Source organism: Dromaius novaehollandiae, chromosome 19 (genome assembly GCF_036370855.1).
Source record: "Dromaius novaehollandiae isolate bDroNov1 chromosome 19, bDroNov1.hap1, whole genome shotgun sequence".
Classification (NCBI taxonomy): domain Eukaryota; kingdom Metazoa; phylum Chordata; class Aves; order Casuariiformes; family Dromaiidae; genus Dromaius; species Dromaius novaehollandiae.
Genome location: NC_088116.1, coordinates 3,443,295 through 3,467,009, shown reverse-complemented (window position 1 = coordinate 3,467,009; position 23,715 = coordinate 3,443,295). Strand labels below are relative to the sequence as shown.

At 37.1% G+C, this 23,715-nt stretch overlaps 1 protein-coding gene across 9 annotated transcripts in view; it reads right to left on the bottom strand.

Moving 5' to 3' along the window:
* The window catches only part of BCAS3 (BCAS3 microtubule associated cell migration factor), a 379,129-nt gene that overhangs the window by 238,687 nt on the left and 116,727 nt on the right, over positions 1-23,715 (bottom strand). For all 9 annotated transcript variants that reach the window (XM_064523127.1, XM_064523131.1, XM_064523134.1 and 6 more), the window contains one exon: positions 16,693-16,957. In XM_064523127.1, coding sequence (XP_064379197.1) covers positions 16,693-16,957 — 265 coding nt within the window. The remainder of the gene's footprint in view (positions 1-16,692; positions 16,958-23,715) is intronic.

Below are 23,715 nucleotides of genomic sequence, written 5' to 3'. Positions count from 1 at the left end.
AAATACCACAAGTATCTATACAAAGTAAAGCCAACCCAAAATACAATTAAAAATCAAGAAAGTATTGAAAAAGTAACAAATTTAATATTCATAAAAGAGGATTGAAACAAACAAAATACAGGTATTCAAAAGAAGGAGGGGGAAAACATACCAAAAAATATCCTAACAACACTAAATTTAGCTTGTTTCAAAAAGGTCTGTGCTGGATATACGCCCAGTTTAGATACGCTTTCTTACTTTCTGTATCATTCTGTAGTCACAACCTTTCATTCTTCAGTTAGAAAAGGAAACTAGCTACAAATTTCATGGACAGTAGAGAAAGAAATGTGAAGAAACCAAAGAAAGGAGTTAAACAAAAAAGGGGCCAGTCTGTTTATAACAGAATCAAAAGTACTTTAAATAGACAAGCAACCATGAATTAAAAGGTTTAGATCATTAACTTGTTTTTCTGTGTTCCTATAATGCTGTGAAATGCTGGCTTTGTTCTTAATCAAAAGGGAGCCATATTGGGAATTAGGTTCCTAAACAACTGATGCATTCTACACAGATATTATACAAATCCCAGGCCAAATCCATACAATCTGACTGAAGAGCAGCCACCTTTTCTCAAGGAAGAAAAACAGCACAGAAAAGGGTTTCTCACAGGAAGCTGGCTGAAAAGCTTTAATGGTACTTCAGATGGATTGAAAATAGGAAAAGGAAGGCGGAAAAATCTTAATGAATGTCTCATCATCCTAAAGACACTCAATGCTTCCTTTACCCTTCTTTTAATACTATATAACTGTAAGCTTTGGGTTTTTATTTGTTTTTCTACAAAGTACATAGACCTCTGCATCTTAGAAAAGCACAATAACAAAAATGATGAAATTACAAAGTGCATTTTGTGTTAAGTATCTAGCCTGAACATGGGTCAATACATTTTAAGAGAAATAGCAAGGCTTTAATGAATAACAAGCCTATTGAAGTCTCAGAGAACAGATTTCATTAATAGCAATTTTCCTGCACCAACTTGGAATAAAAAGAAACAGGAAGAAAAAAAACCTCTTTTTTTAAATTAAGACTGAGATGCAATTAATTTTTTAAGATTAGTTTCATAACGCATCCTTGGTTCTTGCAGAAAGCAGCATGAATAGTTCTCTGCATTATTGTCTAATTAGTTACTGTTGTATGTAATCAAAGCCTCTTTGAAAATGTTTCACTCTCCTACATTCACCACAAGCAACTGCATGCTACACAGCAAACAGGGAGGGATAGCTACAGAAAGGGTTCCAACTGCCTGTAATTTGTTTTCTTTTACTTGTTAGGAATATAATGATTAACTATGAACTACTGAACCAAATGACTGTGCTGTACCAGATTTCTCTCTCTCTCAAGGCAAATTTAATTACTCCACTCTCAACATCACGTAGTTTTCCATATGCAAAACTTTCAGTTGATTCAACAGAATATTTGCATGCAGAAAGGTGAGATATTTACAGATGTCTCTCCTACAAGAGGTTGAGTTTATTTCTACTCAGGTTGAGGAATTCCAGTGCAGTTCAGGATACTCAGAAGACTACAGGATTAAGTCATCATTTAGAGTTGTAAAAAACATTAATATAGTAATAAAAGCATACATATTTTTAGGCTCACACATGAGAAGAGAAATCGCAAAGAAAAATATTAAAGTGTATAAAAAGAATTGAAAATATATTAAAGAGCTGGTGAAAGGGAACAAAATCTAAGATTCTTTGGCACTAGAAAACTATAAAGCTATAAATATGCATTACTCTTTCTACATCTTTGCCAAATTTCTGCCTAAATTATGTTTTAAGCACTTTGCAGAACTCCTTGTCTTCAATCAAGATGAACAATTCAGTTGTGAAAAGTTTGTTCTTAAGAATGTGATTTTTGACTCTTTATACAGTCTTGAAAAAAAAATCCTATACAAATTAGTTTTCTCCAGAGCACCCTGATATGTGATATTTACACTTTCATCAACATGAGCATTTAAATTTGTACTACAATAAGATACTAACACAAGCTATGGCACCTACTCTGTACAGAAGGAAAAATACATATCCTTTTCATTTGAAAATGGTCATAAAAGCTATAGGAAAAGAAACATAATTTTATCCTTCTCACAAGCACTGCCCAGCTGCTAAAACTGTATAAAATTTCCTTTGTAAATTGCTTCCGTTCCTCAGAGGTGAAATAATTTGCTAAGCACAACATTAGGTAAGAGGAAACATGACTTGTCCATAATTCCTCAAGGAAAGAGTATTCAGAGTTCAAACATTTCCATTTTAAAATAATAGCTTAATGTTTACATATACAAGCTTCAACAAAAAATTAATTAAAGTAGAGCTCAGCACTTCACAGCATAAATGTAATAGAAATTTCAAGTATGACAAACGTAAAAAATGTAAATATCCAATATATATCCAAATAACTATTGCCTACCAATCTATTATTTTACAACAATATTAGTTATTTAAAATAAATGTAACTGTGATAGAAGTCAAAAATGAAAGCTGGAATGCTACGAAAAGGAGAAATTACTTCTGACAGTAGAGTTTTTCCTGAAAAATCTGACTACAATAATGTTGAGATGTTGCAGATGAATCAGGTTAAGGAAAATACTGCTTTACAGAAAAAGACTTTAAAAACTTACTTTCATTTTCAATGAATTATATTTTTCGCTATTTTGGGGATGTAAATATTCTATACAGTCATATCTTCATTGTATGCAGAATGTTACCTCAGGCCTATCAGAAAGAGAAAACCTTGTCTTCCTCACGGCATGGCCTTAGGGATACAGTAAACTCACTCTATGACTAGCATTACTTCTTTACTAAGCATTCGGGAAAACTTATATTCTAGATTCTCTACTGGAATGAAATAGTGGCAAACATTACATTTAGTAAGTCATTCCAAAACCCTCACAATTTTACGGTGTGTTATTGCATCCCTCCAGAAACGCAGTAAGAAGCCACCCTCCATTCCTCCAGCCCTTAGAAGTGTGAAGCTCCTCTTGCACTAAATGGGAGTTCTGTGTGCAAAAGATTGCAGGATCAGGCAAAAAGAGCACAAAGAATGCAGTCAAGCATCAACATTATTTCTACAGTTCAAGCAGCTGTTGATTCACTGTCAAAGGACATGCAACAAATAAGCCAAAGTTTAAGTCCTCCAGAAACATCAAACACTGCACACTGAGGAATCCTGGACTCAGTCAAATCACCTTGCTACATGTGGACAGTATATACTAACACTTGTAAGAGATGCATATATAAGAATAAAAACCCCGAATTAGAGCTACAACAGAGTACCTTCGCTTAGTACTGATGATTTAAAGGCTAACTTGGTTTTATACTGAATGTTACACGTAAGTCACGCTGTACTGACTACTCAAGGAATGCTTTCTACTTCAATTAATTCAGAGAAAATTAATCACCATCATCACCACCACAACTTCATAGCAAACGTGCCTTCTCAAGAATTAGAGTCAGAACATTTTCTGTAGAGCATCCCTACCACTGAGGCACTTCTCCTTGGTGACTGGCCAGAGTTTGAGCTTAACAACCTTCAGGACACAGTGCAAGGCAAACCTTTTTGGTCAAGTGTGCATTTCCAAGCTGTGCATGGAATATATTAAAGCTGGTCTAGCTTAAGGTTCATTTTCCTACATACTTCCTTGCATTTGCCTATGCTTCTATAACTCCCTCTTCAGCTTGGGCCACAGCTCAAGATCCCCCACAAAAGGAAACACTTGCATTATTTCCACTCAAATATTACAGATGCAAGAAGGATAGAAAGTATGCATAAAGGTCCAAATTCCTGATTACCACCAAACTCAAATTACAAACCTCCTATGATTAATCCTAAATTAGCATTTGAGACTTCCACTGCACAAAATTATCTTATAGCTCAATCCGAACTCTTGATGAATCTTATTTATTAATTTTACTAAGGGACTTGCAGGCAGAGAAAAAGCACACAATTTGCAAAAAAATAGAGGATGTTCTGCCTTTGGTATTCTGATAACAAAAGTTTACTTACAGGTACAGCATTTCATTGGATAAACTTTGAGACATGAAAAATATAATCGATTAGTTCTGTCTTGGTACCTGTTGGCTGAAAGTCTGCAACAAAAAAAAGTCATATCATCCATTCAAAATCTGAGCCACATTTTTCCAGACATTTTATTCCACAAACACTCATAGGAAAAATGGATTAAGTTGAGGATAGAAGTGAAGAAAGAAAACAACAATGGGCTTTGTTGTTACACATAGGGAACAGCCTGTCATGTCAGCCTTGCAGGGGTATATTCCCAAGCCAGTCATCATTCACGTACTCACTTCCACTTAAAAAATAAAAAAATAAATAAAATAAAAAGGAGGCCTGAAAGTGCCGGACAAAAGAAATCCCAGCAGACAAAGAAAAAACAAATTAAAAGTACCATTATAAAACACAGATGCTATAAGGAAAATAAACTTCACAAGATTTACTGTTTTTTGACAAAGCTGGACATCTGTGGAAAAGACATCAGTAGCTACTCCCAGGTAAGGCCTTGCAAAGCGTATGTCCCTTCTGCTTCACCTTTGCCTGACACCACCACCTTCCTCATTTGGGGATAAGGCTGACTTCATAGCTGCAATATGCACTGATTGATCCATGTCCATTATCTAGACACATTTGACACGGTAACGTTAAGTTATTGATAGCTACAAATTTTAATTTAGGATCACCAGAGAGTGGTTTTCCCCCTAATTATTTTTAAAAGTATAACATATTCAAAGGCACGAATGTGAGATTTAGACACTTGATCAAATCACACATTAATTTTTATAAATATATTTTTGAACATGAAAGGAAAGCTATGCCTAGGAGAAAATATACTAGACTTACTAGTTTGTTAACTTTATAAAAAGTATTCAATCAACCAAAAGTAATTAATACAGTAAACTTGTCCTCTTCTGATCAACTAAGAGCCTTGATGAATTCAGGCCAGGTTTCAAATTGGTCAGCATTTGAATGGAGTACTTCAGGGCACTCTACTGTCAGAGATCATCTTTTAGGAGAGAGGAAGAAAACCATGCTGATTTTTGCAACTACTAATGACGTACACGTCAAAACACAGCACTGCAGATAAACCCATGCTAGCCCCAAGGAGCTGATACATTAATACAGCACAGTGCAACCAATGTTATGCAAAGATACTATACTAGATCCTCAAAGTATCATGCTGATATAGCTACCTTGATGTATCTACTGCAACTTTGCTCTTCTCTTTGGTACATGCACAGCACCACGCTAATGCAACCAAATTACTTGTTACCTTATTCAAATCTAGCTCTAATACATCTATACCAGGGATCATAGCCTCACATGCAGGCAGTAGCCTCCGCCTAGTTTGATCTGTTAGAGGAAGGGGTACTTCGTATTCCATCTTCTAGCTGTAAAACCCAAACTATATTCCTTAACATGAAAGGGATGCAAACACCACCTTACCACCAAAGTGAAATTAAATAATTTTTACCCATTAAATTTCCCCTAGCAGTTTCAAGTGTATGTGGCCTGTCTCCACTCTGCAGTGCTGTGAGACACTCTTGCACTGTGAAATTTCACCTGGTTACTAAGCAAGGCCAACAAGACTGTGTTTTCTAGCAGGAAAGTAATGATCGTAAGGATTTTAGTTTCTTTATACCCTTGAGATAAATAATTAAAGTGGCATTGAGCACCTCTCAGCTACATAGTAAAATGTTTGTGTAGGTTTTCTTCTTCTTTCCATTCTTCTATTACTGCCCTATATAAAAAAACCTGATTAATAGTGACATCATTAAAATTCAAAATCATTTGATTAGCCTTTATATCTTACAGGACTTAACAGACTAGGTTTCAAAGTGTATCGTGTATTTTAATGACATTAACACTACATATAAACATCTTTAATTTGGTACATAAAAGCACAGTAACTTGAGGCTATGCAGTCATTGGCAGCCTGACTTCAGAGAAAATGAATTCTGTTTAGCCATTATTTCTGTCTAGCATAACACCGAAGATTTCTCAACTAAACATCCACTAATTATATAATGCAAAAGAAATAAAATTCTTTCTAACTGGAAAACAGCAAATGCCAGGGAAAACAAAAGTGTCATATATGTGGTGGTTTATTTTGTTCTGCTTCTTATTCAATACAAAAAGTTTCACAGATGAGAATAAAAAGCTTCCCAGCTACAGTTCCAAGACTTTCACCCTCTTTTCTGACCTTTTCTCAGACATGTTCCAGTATAATCTGTAATCTACTACAGTCGGAAGAGGAAACAGCAGCGCCCTGGTGAGAAACACTGCCTTGTGACCTGAATAAAGAACTCTGCGGAAGCAATGCTGGCTCACAGAAGTAGTTTGGAAGAGTATGACAGACAAATTCAATAGCGTCCAAAGAAACACTCAATACCATGAGCACTAATTACTGCCGAAGTGGGTTTTTGCTTTTCTGTTTTGTTTTATTCAAACATGTTTTATCTTTCTTTGTAAAATGTTACTCATTTTCCTAGAAAATAGGAATAAAAAGCCTGCTAACTGTAATTACTTTAGTTAACTAAAACTATCACTTTAAATTAAATGTACATTGCAATTTCCTCAAATTGTAGTCTACCAAAATTAGCTTCATTTCTCACCCTAACCCTCAACATTTACAATACAATTAGACCTATTAAAGAAAGAATATTTTGTGTTAGTTACAGCAGGTATGTACACATGATTTAGCTATTTATAGCAATTTTTTCTCTCAGCTAAACTGCTGCAGGTCCAAAAACCTATCATTAAATTAATTCTGTGCAAACTGATGTGAGAAAATAATGCAGCCATTTGTTTTTGCAATGTTTAAAACTACTTGGTATTGAACTTACTGAAACACAGCTGCACTAATTCTCATGCTTACCCTATGAAAGCCGATCTTTCTGTCTATTTGCATGCAGGAAGGCATATAACGGTGACCAGCAAGCTCGTACGTCCAGCACGCAAACACCAGTACACGCGTCTCAGCTATGCATGAGACAGATTCCTCTCTCCTCTTAACTGAGCTCCTTGAACTTCAGCTGTTCTAAGCTCCACTCTTTTCAAGTTTTGTGCAGCATCATCTGCACAAAATCTGAGCATTTCCTCATAATACTCCTTTTCTCCTTCTGAAGTTTCTCTTTTCTTCTACCAGTTTCAGTATCTTTGTCCCTCAGCTACCAAGTGTCCCACTAATGCCCTAAACATCTCTTGTCCCTGGAAAAGGTTAAAAGAGGTAAGAAACTACAACTGACCCCTTTGCTGCCTGTTATCTCTACCTATCCAAAATGAGTTATGAAAAAGCAATTCAAAACTCAAGCTCTACTTGGAACTGGGATCTGTCATTTACTTCTACAATTAGTGATGTATGGCTGACCGTTATTCCTACCTCCATACATGTTTTTTCTTCTCCTGCATGGAAAAGAAGTTACATTCATGGTCTAGAGGAGTCAAAGAGGAGACAAAGCCAGGCATACTAGCAACAGCGACAGTGCCCTGCTCTCACTCCCTGGAACCACATGTCAGCAGCTATGGGAACATCCACAGACTTAACTACCATGTTAAAAAAAAATCTCTCTTTGAAAATTTGCAATGAAGATCTGCTTCCCTTGCCGCTTCCCCTCCCATTCTGTATAGGTACCGGTTTGTTGTACTACAGTTGCTCCAAAGCTCTGCGCAGTTTAAGTAGCCTTGAAGCACTTCAATAGAACCCAGCCCCACCCACCCGCCCCCCCGGAAACACACACATATCTGGCCTAATAATTATCTTTCAGGATTTATTTAACCGAAAACATTGTTGGTGCAAAGCTTAACTCCATCTATGGGCAAAACTCTCCCTGAAGTAAAAACAACAACAAAACTTGATTGCCAGCTGTTGTCTCCAGGCTTCACATAGCCAAAAAGCAGGCTGCAGCAGTAACACTTCGGCTGGTTTGCTCCAGATGGTAGTTACCAGCAACATTAGCTAAACTGGCCTTTCTACTATTAGGTCATCTCTAGTAAATGCCAGCTGTAGGCAAGGGTCCAGAGAGTTGCCATCCTGTTTGTACACGGCTTTCTACCGTTAATTCTTCTCAGATTAACAGATTGCAAGATTGGTTTCTCTTAATTATTACAGGTATGCCTATGTAGCATTTGACAGACCAGTGCAAAGGTGCACTGCCCATGCCCCACAATGTGCGGCTGTGAGCCAGCTCAGGACCAGAAGCTACATGGCTGTAGCTACCATAGCACTGCACTTGTGAACTCTTCTGCAGAAAGGACTAGCAGAGTGTTAAGTCTCAGCTTGTATAATGCGGTTACTACTGAGGCAGGTTCCGAGCTCTGTATGTAGAAATGGTTATTCGATTTCTTGTATATGGAAATTTTACTAGAACACTGTCTCCTGGTCCATGGTAAAGGACTCGGGAAAACAAGTATGCACTCTTACTGCTCCTTGTCATGCCTATCAATCATAACCCATATCAATATAATTCAAAATCCAAAGCCTTCCTTCAGAGATGCTTCCAATATGCTTCAGCAATGTGAATTTTAGAAAAATTGGGCCTCTCAGACTTCCCTTTCAAATGACATAGCGTAAAATGATCTTTGCAAACTTACCTTTTTAATACTGGGAAAGCAGAGTCAGAAAAACTGGTCAGTTTGTGTTAGAAACAGCAAGAGACTAATCTAGGTATTTCTTGAAGGACAGCTCTGTATGCAGTTGTGCTGGGTGAGGAAATAGGAAAGTTCAATAGGAGCCCTTCACCCAAATTTAGCTCATTACAATTAGGTATCCATGGTAAACAACAAGTTAATAATACCTTTTTGGCTTATTTTTAGTACATTTTTCCTATACCTTATTTTCCCTTGCTCTGTCTGCAACAATTAGCACAATATTTTAACGCCTGAATTCAATCCAGGTTGAACACACAGTATTTCTCCGAAGCTATGTAAAAAAAGTGCCTTGAGAACCACTGTATATGAGAACTTGATAATAATAGCCATGAATAATTATAATAAATGGCTTGTCTGAAACACCCATAGAATAGGAACTAAAGTAAACCATAGCAATCTCTCTCCCTCTTCCACCCACCACACACACCCTCAGCAGCTCTGCTCTTTTACCCATGACCGTTAAGGATGTTTTCTGGCTCTGTGACAGCATCGTGACTCAGGTCATGAGAAGTGTCAAAGATGCATTTCCTTGAGATGGGAAAAAGCAACTGATTTTAACAGCCCACAAAGACTAAGCAAATAGAATAAGCCAAATCAGCATATTTAAGAAGGGTAAAGATAAACCTTTTAAAAGATACAAGTATATTTTATTTTCAATCTTACTGCTTACGTTTCTTTCCATAAAGTGTTTACATTTTTCAGACTACCAAAAATGCACAGTTGATTTAAATGCCTTACTTAAGAATAATAAACTCAAAGACAACAAGAGCAGCACCCATTTACTGCATAATCAATCATTGATCGTATACACAGAGAATTTGATTCAGCACTGCAGGCACAAGGGGTTGCCTTGGATTCCCTTTCAAAAGAGGCAGCAGTTGTGCCCCAAAGGTACCCACTGCCAGGGGAAGCAGACTGTTGGGGCTTGAACTCGCTAGTTTCACTAGATAAAATCACTGTTCCTAACAGCTATTCTCCCATTCCTTTCCCTCTCTGGTTACTAACACAGAGCTTCATATTCACGGGACTTCACCTTCCTTCATTCCAAAACTTACTTGTCATATAACACTTTCGACAATTAAACCTCCTTCATTGGCTTTTTCAGTCTCTTACAAAACTAGATTCCACTTTCTCACCTTCCGATCAAACATATCATTATAGGCTTAGATCACTTAAGTAAAACCACCTTTTTTTCAGCCTATGGTAGTTCTCCAAGCCACTCCTTGACCCACCAACATATTTCTGGATCACGCTATCTTCCCTGTTCTAGACCCTCTCTTCCTCCTGACCCAATTTCAGCCCTTTCCCCTTTTGTGCTTCTGACACAAACACCATTCAATACACCTTTCCTGGCTGAGTCATTCAGTGACCATCTCTTTTCAGCTGGTTTGTTATTTCCAAGTTCAGTCTTAGTGACTGCTTTTCTGGTGATCATTCACTATTTCCCAGAGTGAAATTCCATTCAATTTCACATTGAATTCTCCTTCACAACATTGTTCAGCTCTGCAAACAAACTGTGTACAAGTGAATCCGGTTCCTCTGCTCATATAAAAGTCTTCAGGACTGAAGCAGCCATAAAATGGTGGAGCACATTCCTTCCTGTGCATCGCTACTATCGCAGTTTACTGATTTCCATTGGTGAGAATGGCAAAAGCCTAGCAAAAGCAATATACAATCTGCAGGACGTCTTTATTGCTCATGATGTACGAGAAGGAAATATGCTAGCCTGTCTTTCGTATCCCTGGTTAACTAGCAAGACCTGCAGAAGGAAAAGCATCCTTTTACTAGTAAGTTATGAGAAAAAATTGAGGGAACAACTGAAATAATAATAGAATCCCACAATGTCATTTTATTAAGTCATTTTCAGACAAACACTTTAAAAGCTGATTACGACATCTCCTTAGACTCCCTTACTACATGCCTCCAACACATCAGCACTTGACCCTACAGAATTTTTTTCTATTTGATGTTAACCAGGACCTTCACCATCCACCGAAGCAGGAGAACTTCAGTCTAACTCCTCTCTCAGCTCCAGCCTTCCCTGCACCTCCTGGGCTGTCGTGGCCACCACGCTCTCCTACACACTACCTATTACTGCCTCTCTCCCAGTCTGCCAAAGAGTTTGCTGTGACCACTGCTTTGGCATTCGCTGTGTTAAATCACTCAGTCATATTTCTACACTTCATCTCTCAGGAACAGCAATTCCCTTCTGACGTCGGTCTCCTCCAATCTTCAGTTTACCTGCAATACTTGCAACTTCTTTCTGAAATGTATAGGCAAATACACGATTGCCCCAGTCTCCGAGACCTACACTGTTCACAAAAGCCCACTTCTAAAACCCTTTACGTACAGACATGAACTTCCCTTGTGACAGGATTTATCAGTCTACTTCCCTGCTCATCCTGAAGGGAATGGCTCTTTTCCTTCCACTTCAGAAAATATCCGAAACTCACCACCCGCTTCTTTCACCGCACCGATTCTCCAGCCGTGACGATAAAACAGCTAAAAACACAGCTCATTTGCAAGCCGTGAGCCGCTGGCCAGGGCCCGAACTGGTGCTCGCGGCTGGCTGTTGGTGCCCCTCACGCCCTGCCTGCGCAGGCAGCCCGAGGCACCGGCAGCACCCGGAACCTTCCGGAAGGCAGCGATGGCCCCTAAACCGCGCGAGGCAGAAAAGGCCCGACAGGTAAATTTTGTTTGTTTTAAATTGCCTGCAACCTCTAGAGAGAAATGCCAAGAACGTGTGAAGTTAACAGAATCGTTATAAATTTTAACCAGCTCGTTCCTCCCCTGAATTCAGAGGAGCTACACGAGTGACTCATCAACCGCAAGGTAAACTCTTCCTGCACTGATTAAAAAAATGTCTATTCTTATGGCATCTGGTACATTCTACACATACAAAATAACCAAGAGCACACCTGAGAGTCGTCAGTAAATATATATATAAATATATATATAAAAATATATAAATATATTACAGAAAAGAGAGCATAACCAGAAGCACATTCTCTCAAAGTGTGAATAAAATTTCCTCTTAACACTTATCTCGCAGAAGTCAACAGAATAAAGTGTCACTACGTCTCAGAATCGCAGGCAGGCAGTGCGAGCAGGACGGCAAGTAAGAACACCGTGTCTCACTGACGGGCCGCCGCCAGCGAGGGGCCGCAGCAGCGGCAGCGCGGGGGGCAGCGGCGCCATCGCTGAGAAAACGTCGCCCTCTAGAGGGGCCGGTAGCAGCGGCCGCCGCGGAAGGAGGGACGATGTGGAGAAAGAGCGTTTGTAGAGCAATTCGGACCTCCAGACAAATGCGGAAAACTAATTATTTGAAAAGTCCACTTAAATAAAAAACATCCAAGTGCAACACTGCGGAAGAGCGTGATGATCGAGCGGATAGAAACACGTAAAGTACGTAAAAAATTTGGGCCCATTCTACAGCATTCTTTATTGTTTCTGTACATCTATAAAAATTATTTTCAGGAGACAGAAGCTGCGATTTACAAAAAAGAAAAAAGCTTAATAGAGACATTTCAAATAACTGTTTTCAGCTCATGTTTACAGTGCCAGTTCTTAAGTTAAACCTTGGAAAGGAACTGCCTCCCAGTGTTTTAAGTTATTATATAGTTAATTTTCTTTGAAACTATTTTTGTCCTCCTCTCTCTAAATAGGTGGTTTCTTAAGTGAGTGTTACTTAAAGGAAACCAATCTGTTTTTCAGGAAGGGCTGATGATGTCAGTCCTTTCAACTCCGCTTTCCCATAAGAATTCTCCTAGTAAAAGGAGTTTCACTCTGGGAAATAGCGAAAAGTAACGTGAAAATATTTGAAGAATCTCAGACTGCATGCTTATCAAACTTCTAGCTTTATACTTTGATTTTAATCGTGTTGCACATTCATCACAAAAGAAGGAAAAGTGAGAGAAAGCCATTTAATTTTAAAATTAAAAAAGACAGATTTTTGCAATGGAAAGTGTGCTATAATAGAATATTCCTAACGAGCTAAATTCAAGCCTAAAAGCAATATATACAGTACAGCTTGTTTGTTCACAGCTCTAAGTTTATGTACTACATTTCCACTTAGGCATTAACTTTAAAACAAAATCACTGTGTCTTACGAATGGTCTTTTAGCAAAACTACACAATCCAAATAAAAACTTCATTCCACAATTAAAAAAACAAGAAAACAAACTCAAAAAAAAATTATTGTTGAACATTCTTAGTCGGTGGAGAGGCATAGTGAAAGGTTCAATGTATGCTTAACTTAATATATTAACATTTGTGCTATGTTACGACTTTGGAAAACCTTGCAGTGAACAGCAGCAAAAAGCTTTGAGTAGGTTTAGACAGACTTAGTGTTGGTGTGAGATAAAATGATAATACACACTAATTTTTAATTTGCAAAAATAATACTTGAGTTGCACAGAGCTTTCCATTTTCACAATAAAGTGTACCTGTGAGACAGCTATGTACTGTCAACCTCTATTTTATATATGTAAAAAGGTCACATAAGGCCATATTCTACTTTAACTTTCAGCCCTGCAACCAATTGATGTCATAATAGTCTTATAATAGTAAAAGCCCATAAAAGGATACCAACTTAACTCAGATATTACTGACAACATACTCTGACAACCCAGCTGAATGAGAAAAATATAACCTGGCTGGATTAACAGATAAAATAACCCAAACAAAATTTATGTTAGCTGTAAAAGGTGCAAAAAAAGAAAAAGAAATAAGTCTCTATCATCTTCTATTTAACAGTTTATTCCATTCTGCTAAAAAGAACAAAGCTGAACAATGATTCATTTGGAAAAGAAATCATTGCCACCCCCAGTAAAGGCTTATATTGTACAGGGAAACAATTTGTAGGGTACTCAGAACAAAATGTAAATAGATTGTTTTGTTACTATACACATAGCAAATTGTTTCATTTTGAAACTAGAAGTTAAAAAACAAGTGAGAAAAGTATTACAAAGTCTGAACTCTGCAAATATTTACAGCAACAAAAACTAATCACAAGTCTGTATCAATGGGCTGCAATTGGTAGCCAAAAGAAAAGATAACCTACAAGTTTTTCATTCAGCCTAAGGCTTTTGCAATGTTACTGTAACGTGAAAGAAACACTAGCAGAAGAACTAACAGCAGTTTTTGTAGCTTAAGGCTTACTCAAAACTTCTCTAAATTGCGAAGTACATAAAAGGAAAATCATGATGTCAAGGCTTCTCACACACATACAAACACACACACACAAAACCAGTTTACCATAATCTTTTCTTAATCTGCCATTTAAGCAACAATTTGCATCATTGCAACAGTGGTCTCTGGGACACTGCTCTATGCTAATATCTCCATTATAATCATCTGCATTTAGGAGGATGACTAAGGAAAGCAATAGTTATTCTTTCTTGAACAGTAAAACAAAATCAAAACATATGCCTAACTTCCAACTTTGTAAAAATTCTAACAGCCCATGAATTAAAATTACTCTCTATTCTTCAATATTCTATGGAAAATAAGTACTATGGAAAATAGACTAAAAAAGACGTGAATTAATAGTTTTCAGTAATCTCAAATGTTTTTACAAACTTTAAATTCGACACCTGCAGGCCAGAGAGATTATCACTTTCGTGTTACAAAGGGGAAAACCAGTATACAAAAATTGAATAAAATTTACCAGGAGTCACACAGCAACTTAAAAGTAAAGCTAAGAATTAAACCTAGAACTGCTCTTTTCTGCTCCGAGTACTAGCTACACTCTTGTCACGAGACTGCCATAACTCCTCCAAACAAAAATGATTTAACATTACAGTACGATAAGGAGCTGTTACAATCTGTGTAAAACCATCTTAATTCACAAATTAAAATAATCACATTTGCTGGCTAATCCAGCTGCCACACGTGCACACAAAATCCCTCCAATTGAGAGTCACTGTGAACTTCAGTTATTTATTTTTTTTTTTAAGTTGATAATAAAGGGGTTTTTGTAAGAAGCATATAATATGGTTCAGTATCCTGCCTGACTTGTGCTAGGTAAACTAAAAGATTACCAAAATGAAAAAGCTGCAATAAATATTACTAAAAACATTATGGCATTTTACCAAATGAAGATCATTTAAAACTAAACATTTCTATCTTTTGTCTAAGTTTTTTTTTTTGGTAAGACACACACAGAACTGTTTTGTTTTGAGTCTAAAATCTCTTATTTTCATTCAAAGCACCATGGTGTTCTGGATTATCTCATTTAAACAACATGTCCCTAACATCCTACGGTTATTGCATACTCTTACGTTAAGTCTGCTATGCGGACATGAGTTGCTTTTGTTAAAGAGCAGCAGATGAGGAAGAGCCATTTAAGGGATATCCCTTTCTTGTAAAAGACTGCAGTATTATTTTTGAGATCTCATCTGCACTTCACAGGCATCACTCACTACTTCCAATTACTATGGCTTAATTATCAACCTTTCAGTAGTCACAGCAACCCTGCTGCCTTGAAGTCCATGAAATCATAATGCCAAATGACACTGCTTCTTCTCATAAAATGTGTCAAGTTGCTGTATAATGGTGAGAGAGAAACTACAATGGTAAGATATACACGTATCACCAAGAAGAATGAGACTGCAGTGACATTTTGGTGCCTTCTGATAGCTCCAGGCAGAAGAACATGGTAGATGCTTCAGAACAGCTGTGTTTGTTTAGAAGAGTCCGAAAGAGAAAACAGAGGTTTCTTCTGGGAGAACTCTTGGTCCTTTAATAATCAACAAGCAATGAAGATGTCCCTTTGATTCAGAAACCCCCCAGAGATCAACTCTAGCAGCAAGCACGTTGACTATGACAGTAGAAATATCCAGCAGTTGGTTTTTCACAAGCACATGTAATACTAACAGCAGTCAGAGTAATGCTCTTAGTTTGGAAAGGGACGTTTGGCCCTCCCAAACTGGTATTTCAATGTTTGCTTCAAGGGAACCTCTTACTTGCTCTTACTAGAGAGGAGAGGTAAGAATGAGCAAATTCTGAATCAAAACAGCGAACTCTGAATCCACGCAAGCTACCAGTAACCACCTCAAAGAGGAGGGCAAAATAAACAGCAAAAAAAACCAAACTGAAGAAGCAGGAACAATGATGATTTTTGAATCCTTTTAGAGGTTTCCCTTCTCCCTTTAGTTTCCCCAAAGCATATACAGCACGAGAGTAGAAGCTACAGATCAATTCTTAGATTTTTTTTTCCTTTGTATATGCTGTTATTGGTCACATTGCTAAACACAAAAAAATGAAGTGGATGAAATCTATTCCGTCAAGTTCACTTTGCCTACTTTTTGCATTTCTCCTCACATATTTAATGTGGATATCCAGATGTGTTTCATGATCATCCGGGCTGATGAGCAATGAGAATTTTAGGTAACTCCATTTAAATATAGGCTGGATTACTGACCTTGAGCTAGCTGTGAAACAAAATCTGAAACCTAAAGACCACAAAACTTTCAGTTTAGAGTGGAAGTTATTAATGCATCTGTGATAGCATAGTTTACTTAAGCAGGCTGCAAAATTAGAACTATCTTCAAGTATTTCTACCATTGCTCATTCCTATAATATCTGCATACTCTACATACTTTTGCACAATAGTCGCGGCACCTTATTTTTTATGAAACTCTCATATTTTTAATGGCACAATCTAGGTGGACAAATAGAATGATCTAAATCTAGTCTTGCAATCTCCAGTAAATTCAGTGTTTCCATTTTTCTGGTTACTAGCTGCTGAAATGTGAAGTTGGAATACTATAGTGAAGTTCAGGCCAAGATCTCCAGAAGCATTTCAGAACCAAATCTTCTTGAGGGATGTAGCTATTTAGCAGATAATGGAGTATCTTTGAGGATATGGGAATTACTGATTCAAGGGGTGAGGTTTTCTGACAATGCATGTGTTGGCAGGGAGGCAGGTGGGGAGAGGACCAGAAAAAAAGGAAAGCAAAGAAAAAAGAAAGCAAAGGAAAAAAAAGAGGAACTTACCATGCAGCGGTGAGCCAGATGGGCTGCTTGACAGGCCTGGAACAGGGCTACAGCGACCTCCTTGTTTAGAAGTCAGTTCTTGCTCAATCTCTTCCAAACCTGCACTCTTTTGGAATCGGCTCATGCGATTTACCACGCGGGGTGACATGTGTGTTCGGACGCAAGGCTGTCCACCATAAGGATTGATGGGAAAAACATGGGAAGTGCCACGAAGTGTGCTGACCACAACCCAACGACAGTCATGGCTGAAGGAGATATCTTGTACCTGGAAAACAGAACAGTGAAATAGATATATAGTCGGTGTACACACATCTAAACAGGAAATGGACTGTCATGTTTTCAAGGACAAATCTTAATAGGAATCATTAAAGAAAAGACTGAATTTAGACATTAAATTGAATTTTTCTCATAAATACTGACTGGTCAAGGATCTTTGGTAGAGTTTAATACCTAGCTCCAAATCCTGTGTACTTTTCAAAATATTCTGAGATTTTTCTTTTCAAGAGGCCTACACTCATTAAAAGAAACAGTGATGCAAAGCACTACATAAATCCACAAGAGCTTGCTGTAATTTTTAAACTTAATTTACTTCTAAAAAGAGTTGGAAAATCATTTCAATGGCGCATTCTATGTCACTTCCTTTCTTGCCTTAAATTTTAGAAACTACCTAAAAAGGAGACTGGGGAGGGAAGAGAACAAGACATCAACAACATTTTCATATTTATGCCAGATATTTTTGATAAATCTAGTGACTAAGTGATAACCAGAAATCCAGATTCATGAGTTCACTTTTCATCCATCTTTGAGTGGATGAGAGAGTAATTATTTAAACACTATAATTAGAATATTCAAAATCAGATCCTGCTGAAGTCTACTTTGAGAAACGCTGGGTCTGATTTTGAGAAGTACTGGCACCTAAAACTGTATTCAAAAATCAATGGAAAAGCATGTCCTACATATCACACGATTTAAACATACCAAAAAAAAAAAAAAGTCAATGGCCAGTATTTTCAAAAGCTGCCTATAACGGCCTCTAATTCTGCTACTATCAGTTTATCCCTCAATGGAGTGACCATTCATCCAGGTTTCCCTGACCTATCATCTTCTTTGGTGTTAACGTTTTATCAAAAAGAAACTTAACAGCTTTGTCCATTTTTCTGGGACCTCTGGATGTCACAATACTAACAGCAGACACATAAGAATCTTTATTAATCAGCTAATAAAGCCCCAAGACCCCAGATAGATTTCTTTTTATGCATATGGGTACTTATCCACCACTTGAGAAATGTGATTTTCATTTTAGTTTTTCCTTAAAATGGCTGGTCTTGAGGCAAAAATAGAGATATAGTTAGATATTTTCTGTTGTAGCTACTGCTTGTGATTTCAGATATGAAATCCAGAAGGATTTAATTCTCTTAAGTGTGCTTTACATAACACTTCAATGGAAAGCAAATTCTTGTTCCTGAAGGAATGCTTTAAAAGAGAGATTAAACTTTGTTTCCAGCCCCACACTGGCAGACAATTAAAGAAAACAAGTAGACTAGGTTAAAATGATTTATCATTGAAAAAAATCCTAAAACAATTCTTCCAAAATGTTTCTAAAGGTAAAAGCTCACCAAAAAGAACCACATACACAAGTGGGATTTAACATAGCAAATAAACATATAGATGAAGGATTAGTTTTCATTATATTATTAAACAGCATAAACTAAATAAAATTCTTCAAGATTTCACTGAAGCCAGTTTTACAATACACTAGGTACTCAAATTGGAGTAAACACTGATAAAATCTTGACAAATATTCCAGAAATGCACTCCAACTATTCCAGACAAAAGCAGCAAGTATTCATCAAAGTGCAAGTTTCCAACTGAGCCCTGAAGCCTTGAGATAAAAAAGGATTTAAGTCTTGTGACAAGATATTTGTCTGACAGACTGTCACTATACAAAATGCTTTATCAACATTACATAGATAAACTAAAAAACAGCACTACACACCTGTTCTTTTCAATTATGGTGCCATACCCAAACGATCTGCTAATGATATAGCTAAACAACCTCCCAGAAATCTGACAGCTTTAGCACTTGCAGTGATTCTGGTATTACCGATATAAAGTCACAGCACTTAAAGCTCCTAGTTTGCCTACGAAGTGTTTCACCTTAATAGATTGCTCAGAAAGGATTAGAGACCCCCTAAGGGATTAACAAGAGCCAAAAAAAGAAACTCCAAAGCCACGGCGTCCAACTACGGCACCAAGAGTATTTAAATATTTGCTGTTTAAAAAGACAGTTTCTACAGGTCAAAAATGAAACACAAGAACTGTATGCAGATTAACATGCTCATTTACAAAACTCATTAGTATAATAAAATCATTAAGCTTGTTGGAATACATTTCCAATCTGATGGAAGGCCCTAAATTCTAATTTCTAATAACATGAAGAATGGCAACGGCTGTCTTTAGGTGCTGACCCATCTGAACACATTACTGTTTTCCAAATGCGTGTCATTCATCTTAGACCCAGCTTTGAATTCCCTTCCTGATTTCTAAAACTGTTTATCCCAGCCTCGCTCAAGAACACTGCTTTTCTCTTCCTTTCTCTTTGCTCTTCTGTGCACTCACTCCACGCCTCCAACACAAGCATCTTCTATCTGGTTCTATAGTTTTGTGTTCCTAGTACGAGAGTCTTCTCCCCCCAGACTGCAGCTATCTGGAATGTACTTTAAAATCTCCCTGCAAACCAGTGTCTTTGAGTCTTATTTACAGAAGAGATACATGGGCCTGTCTGTGCCTCCTCAATCTCTTCCCTTCTGTACTTGCTTCAAAAGAATTCACAGCCAAACCCTTTAACTTGCTGCTTTCACTCATCTTTACCATGTACCCTCTCTTATCTTACGTTACTTCATTCGGTAGAGGATTTAAGACATTTAATTTTCAGATCATTTTCTACGGAACGATGAAGAAAAAATATATCTTTATTGCATAACAGAAATGAATATGTTTCTATATTATTACTCAATTTTTACTATGCATCCTTAGGATTATGTTGTTTAAAAAAAATATACAAAGGGCTTGGCATGTGATAACTCAAGCCGAGACACCAGGAAACAATCATTACAGGATGTTGTTTCCTCAATCTAAACATTACACAGAAAAGAAATATTCCTGATCTTCAGGAAGAAAGTCTGTAACAACGTAATCCAAACGTTCTCTTCAAAATAATGATCACAAATACCCACTCCCGAACTGCAGTGAATATCATGGTGATGACTGCTTAAAATATAGCTGAAACCACAGAAGCAAAGAACAAACAGGTTTTTAGGACTCATCAAAAAAAAAAAAGTGTTGACAGATGAGTGTGAACTGAATTATGATTTACAGGAATATACCTATGAAAACTTACTTTGCAATAACAGAGTATTTTGGAAGCTACCTTTAATGATTGAATGTAATGATACCTCTTATCTCCTGAAAGTCTCAAGAAGGGCCTAACTTGTCTTTCAGAGATATAAGACTAGCAGCAGTGTAACAAAGTTCAAGGAGTTCAATTCAGAGTATCTTTCTAATTTCATACATAGGCATGAATTAAATATTTCTGCATCAAAGTGGTATACATCCATCTGTGCAATGGAAAAGCATCCTTAACATCTTTCCAGTAGAACTGGAAGAAAGCATTGGACCAAGCTAAGGTCAGAACGCTTGTTCCAGCATTCTCAGAAATCACTTCAAAAATATCGGCTGTGTGTGTCCATGAAAAAGATGTATATAAATTATCACATCAGACTTGCTGTTATCCACCACACTGTTACTGTACATTACACAGAGTTCTTGACTGCTTATAGTATAAACAAACTGCACAGTGGCCCATTAGTGGTTTTCAAGTTTATGCTAAGCGTTGCAATTTATTGCTGTCCTTTAGGTTAATGTACTATTATTCCATGTATTTATAATATATTTCTGGATTTGTTGTTAATTATGATGTAATGTTTAGATACCAAAGATCAATCAAGACCCCATAGTGTTTACAGATATATGTTAATGAAGTACAAAGTACAGTAGAGGTCTCTTTCAATTCAGAGTTTATTCTGTAGCTCAAGGTCAACATCAGATTTAATACTCATGCCTGTATTTCAACATCTTATCTATCCTCTGCTATCTGTCCCAGTAAAGGGAAATATAGAGCTGAGATTTTGTTTAATTCAAGAACCTTTAAGACATTTTAATTTGCAATACTAAATATTTTTGTGGAGAACGTCAGCTCTTTCTCCTAGCTTTAATACTATTACTTCCCAGTTTGTCTTGAGCACTTTAGTTACTAAGGTTCAAACTGTGTTTCTTGCAGATTCAGAAGTCTCGGTGAAATCACTGGATGCTTCAAGGTCCTCATTAGAAACACCAAAGCATTTTTCTGGCCCAAAGGAATGTAGTTACTTAAGACAGAAACATAGTATTTCCTTACAGGTTAAAATAACATCCTCCAATTCTCCTATGTCTAAACCATGTACTCTATGACTCCTGCTGTAGGGGATGTCTACAGAAATTATTTTTACTTTATGGACTATTCAGCTTGTTTCACAAATTCAAAATAGTGAAAATTTGAAATGAGAATCCTTGATCACATTACTTTGGTCCTCCTCTCAGAAAACATACTTTTAACAGAGACAGTAGTCTGTATTTGATAATACAGCAGCAGCACAACTTTTTCCAGGACCTAATCAGTAACTGTCTAGTCCCAAAGGGGTTTTGGCAGCCCAGAACACCCTGGACCTCTTACATTACTGTCTACAATTGCCTCTTCTCAGTATTAATACGATAAGTTTGATTAAATAAAAATTCAGTACCCTCACAATATTAAAAATACTGCTCTCAGAATCATGTACAATCATGTACCTCCTTGACCACTTGGATCCTTCTGTTTGACCCACAGAATCTTAATTCAAACCTGTAGTATGGAAGCTGCTCCTACATAATTTTTTTTCTTGCTCTACTTAATGACTTGTGGTAGCATCAATTCATTTAGCAATCAATCAGTTCACAGAACCGATATCTGTTCTTGCTTTATGTTCAAGTGACCATTGACTATTTTCCTATCGGAGACAATTACACAATGATTTCAAATATTCTGATAAGCTTTAGCATGACCTGGAAAGAAATCATCCAGTACTTGTACGGAATGGAAATAACAGTCTGAGAAAGGTTTTCTTAACAGATTTTAGTAGAAGTCTTTCTATAAGCCTGTATTATTCATCCGTATTATACAATAAGTCCTCCATTATGTAGCTTCCTTCAGTTTTGTCCTTTCTCTCATCTTCACAGTTTTTCTTGCAACACTTCATCTAGGTATTCACTCCTAATCTAATTTCTCTTCAGTCTTGCACTGTCTTCCCCTGCATTCTTTCAATTACTCTCCTCCTATGCCTCTTTTTAACTTCCATTACCCTACTTTCCTGTGTTTTGAATACTATGATGTAAAATTCTCCTGAAAACAGAATGAAAGTTTCACTTCTTGGTTCAGACTCTGAACTGAGTGAGACAGTAGGGTAATTTAATATATGGAGTTCTAAAAGGGTACATCACTTGTCAACTGCTCTACTGAACTCAGCTTTCAAAACTGAAGTGATTAGAAAATCATTTTATACAAACAGATACACCGAAAATCTGGAGGGAATTAACTGAACCTAACACTTCACAGGTGACATACATTTACTTACTTTATATAATGGAAATCTAGGTAATTTTTTGCTACCATTCTTTCCTTATTTTCACAACTTTTCCAAATTTAAGTACAATGTTACTTAGAATATGCTTCTTAAATTAAAAAAAAAGAAAAACCAACAGTTCAAGCCATAATTAAAAAAAAAGAACAGAAGCAAGGGCAGCACTTACAGAACTTCTTATTTTAAAAACGGTGGATTAAAATGGGGTAGTCAGAGGTATGGTTGATTGCAGAAGTAATCACATGGGACAGAGCAAACTTGTTTACCACTGCTCTTGAAAATGACTGACAGCCCCAGCCTATATATTTCAGGTCTTCTAAACGTTCATATTGTACTGACTTGCCACACACTGCTTAAATTTATATCATCATCACTGGTTTTCCTGTAAAGGAGAAGAGGCTATACTGGGTTATCACAGTATCTACAGGGGCAAACTTGATCCAAATGGAGAGGCTGCAAACCTCCACAGCTGTGACAGTGGCAGGTCTCGTGTGTTCCCCAGGCAAATCCACTCCTGATGCTTGTGCATAATGCAAGAGTTAGAAAATGAAGTTCACAAAACTGAATCATGTATTTTCACAGCAAGTACAAGAAAGAACTATTAAAACACATTATGATCTTCCTAGTGCTTTTCCTCCCAGTGTTATCCCCCCCCCCACCCTTCCCCTGAATTTTGGTAAGTTACATCAGTAACAACAAGCAGACCTTTGTGCATCTCACTGCATTACATTATACCTTAACAACAATAAAGCATGACTAGCATTACCGCAATAGGAACTTAACCCAGTTTCATGCACACTACAGAATGTCACAGAGAAAATTTACCATTATTTGAAGGACATGGCTGAAGTATTTAATTATGCTCTGCAGGGAGATGGCAGAGGAAAAAACAAAACCACTGAAGAAGAAGAAAGAATGGTAGTACTGAGGCAGCAAGGGTCAATAAATCAGAAGAGTGGTCTGTATTTGACCTTTTTTGGTGGAAAAAATTAAGGAAATGATATGGCAGCAAACACAAGTGAAAAAATAATAAAATCATGGACTAACACAATGTGATTCATCAGACCCGCATGGACCCAACTCTGCCTCCCTGAGTAGTCAAAACTGATTTCAACTCTACATAAAAATAAAACAAAAGCAGAATCTGGGCACAGTGAGACAGTCAAGGAAGGTCCTTCAATCATAATAGCTACTCTGTAATAACAACTGAAACTGTAAATGCCATCATGCTCTAGAGCTCTGTCTCCTCAAGCTAGTTAGGTTACTTTTACCATAACATTTTTTTTATTGGCTGCTTTCATCAAAGACT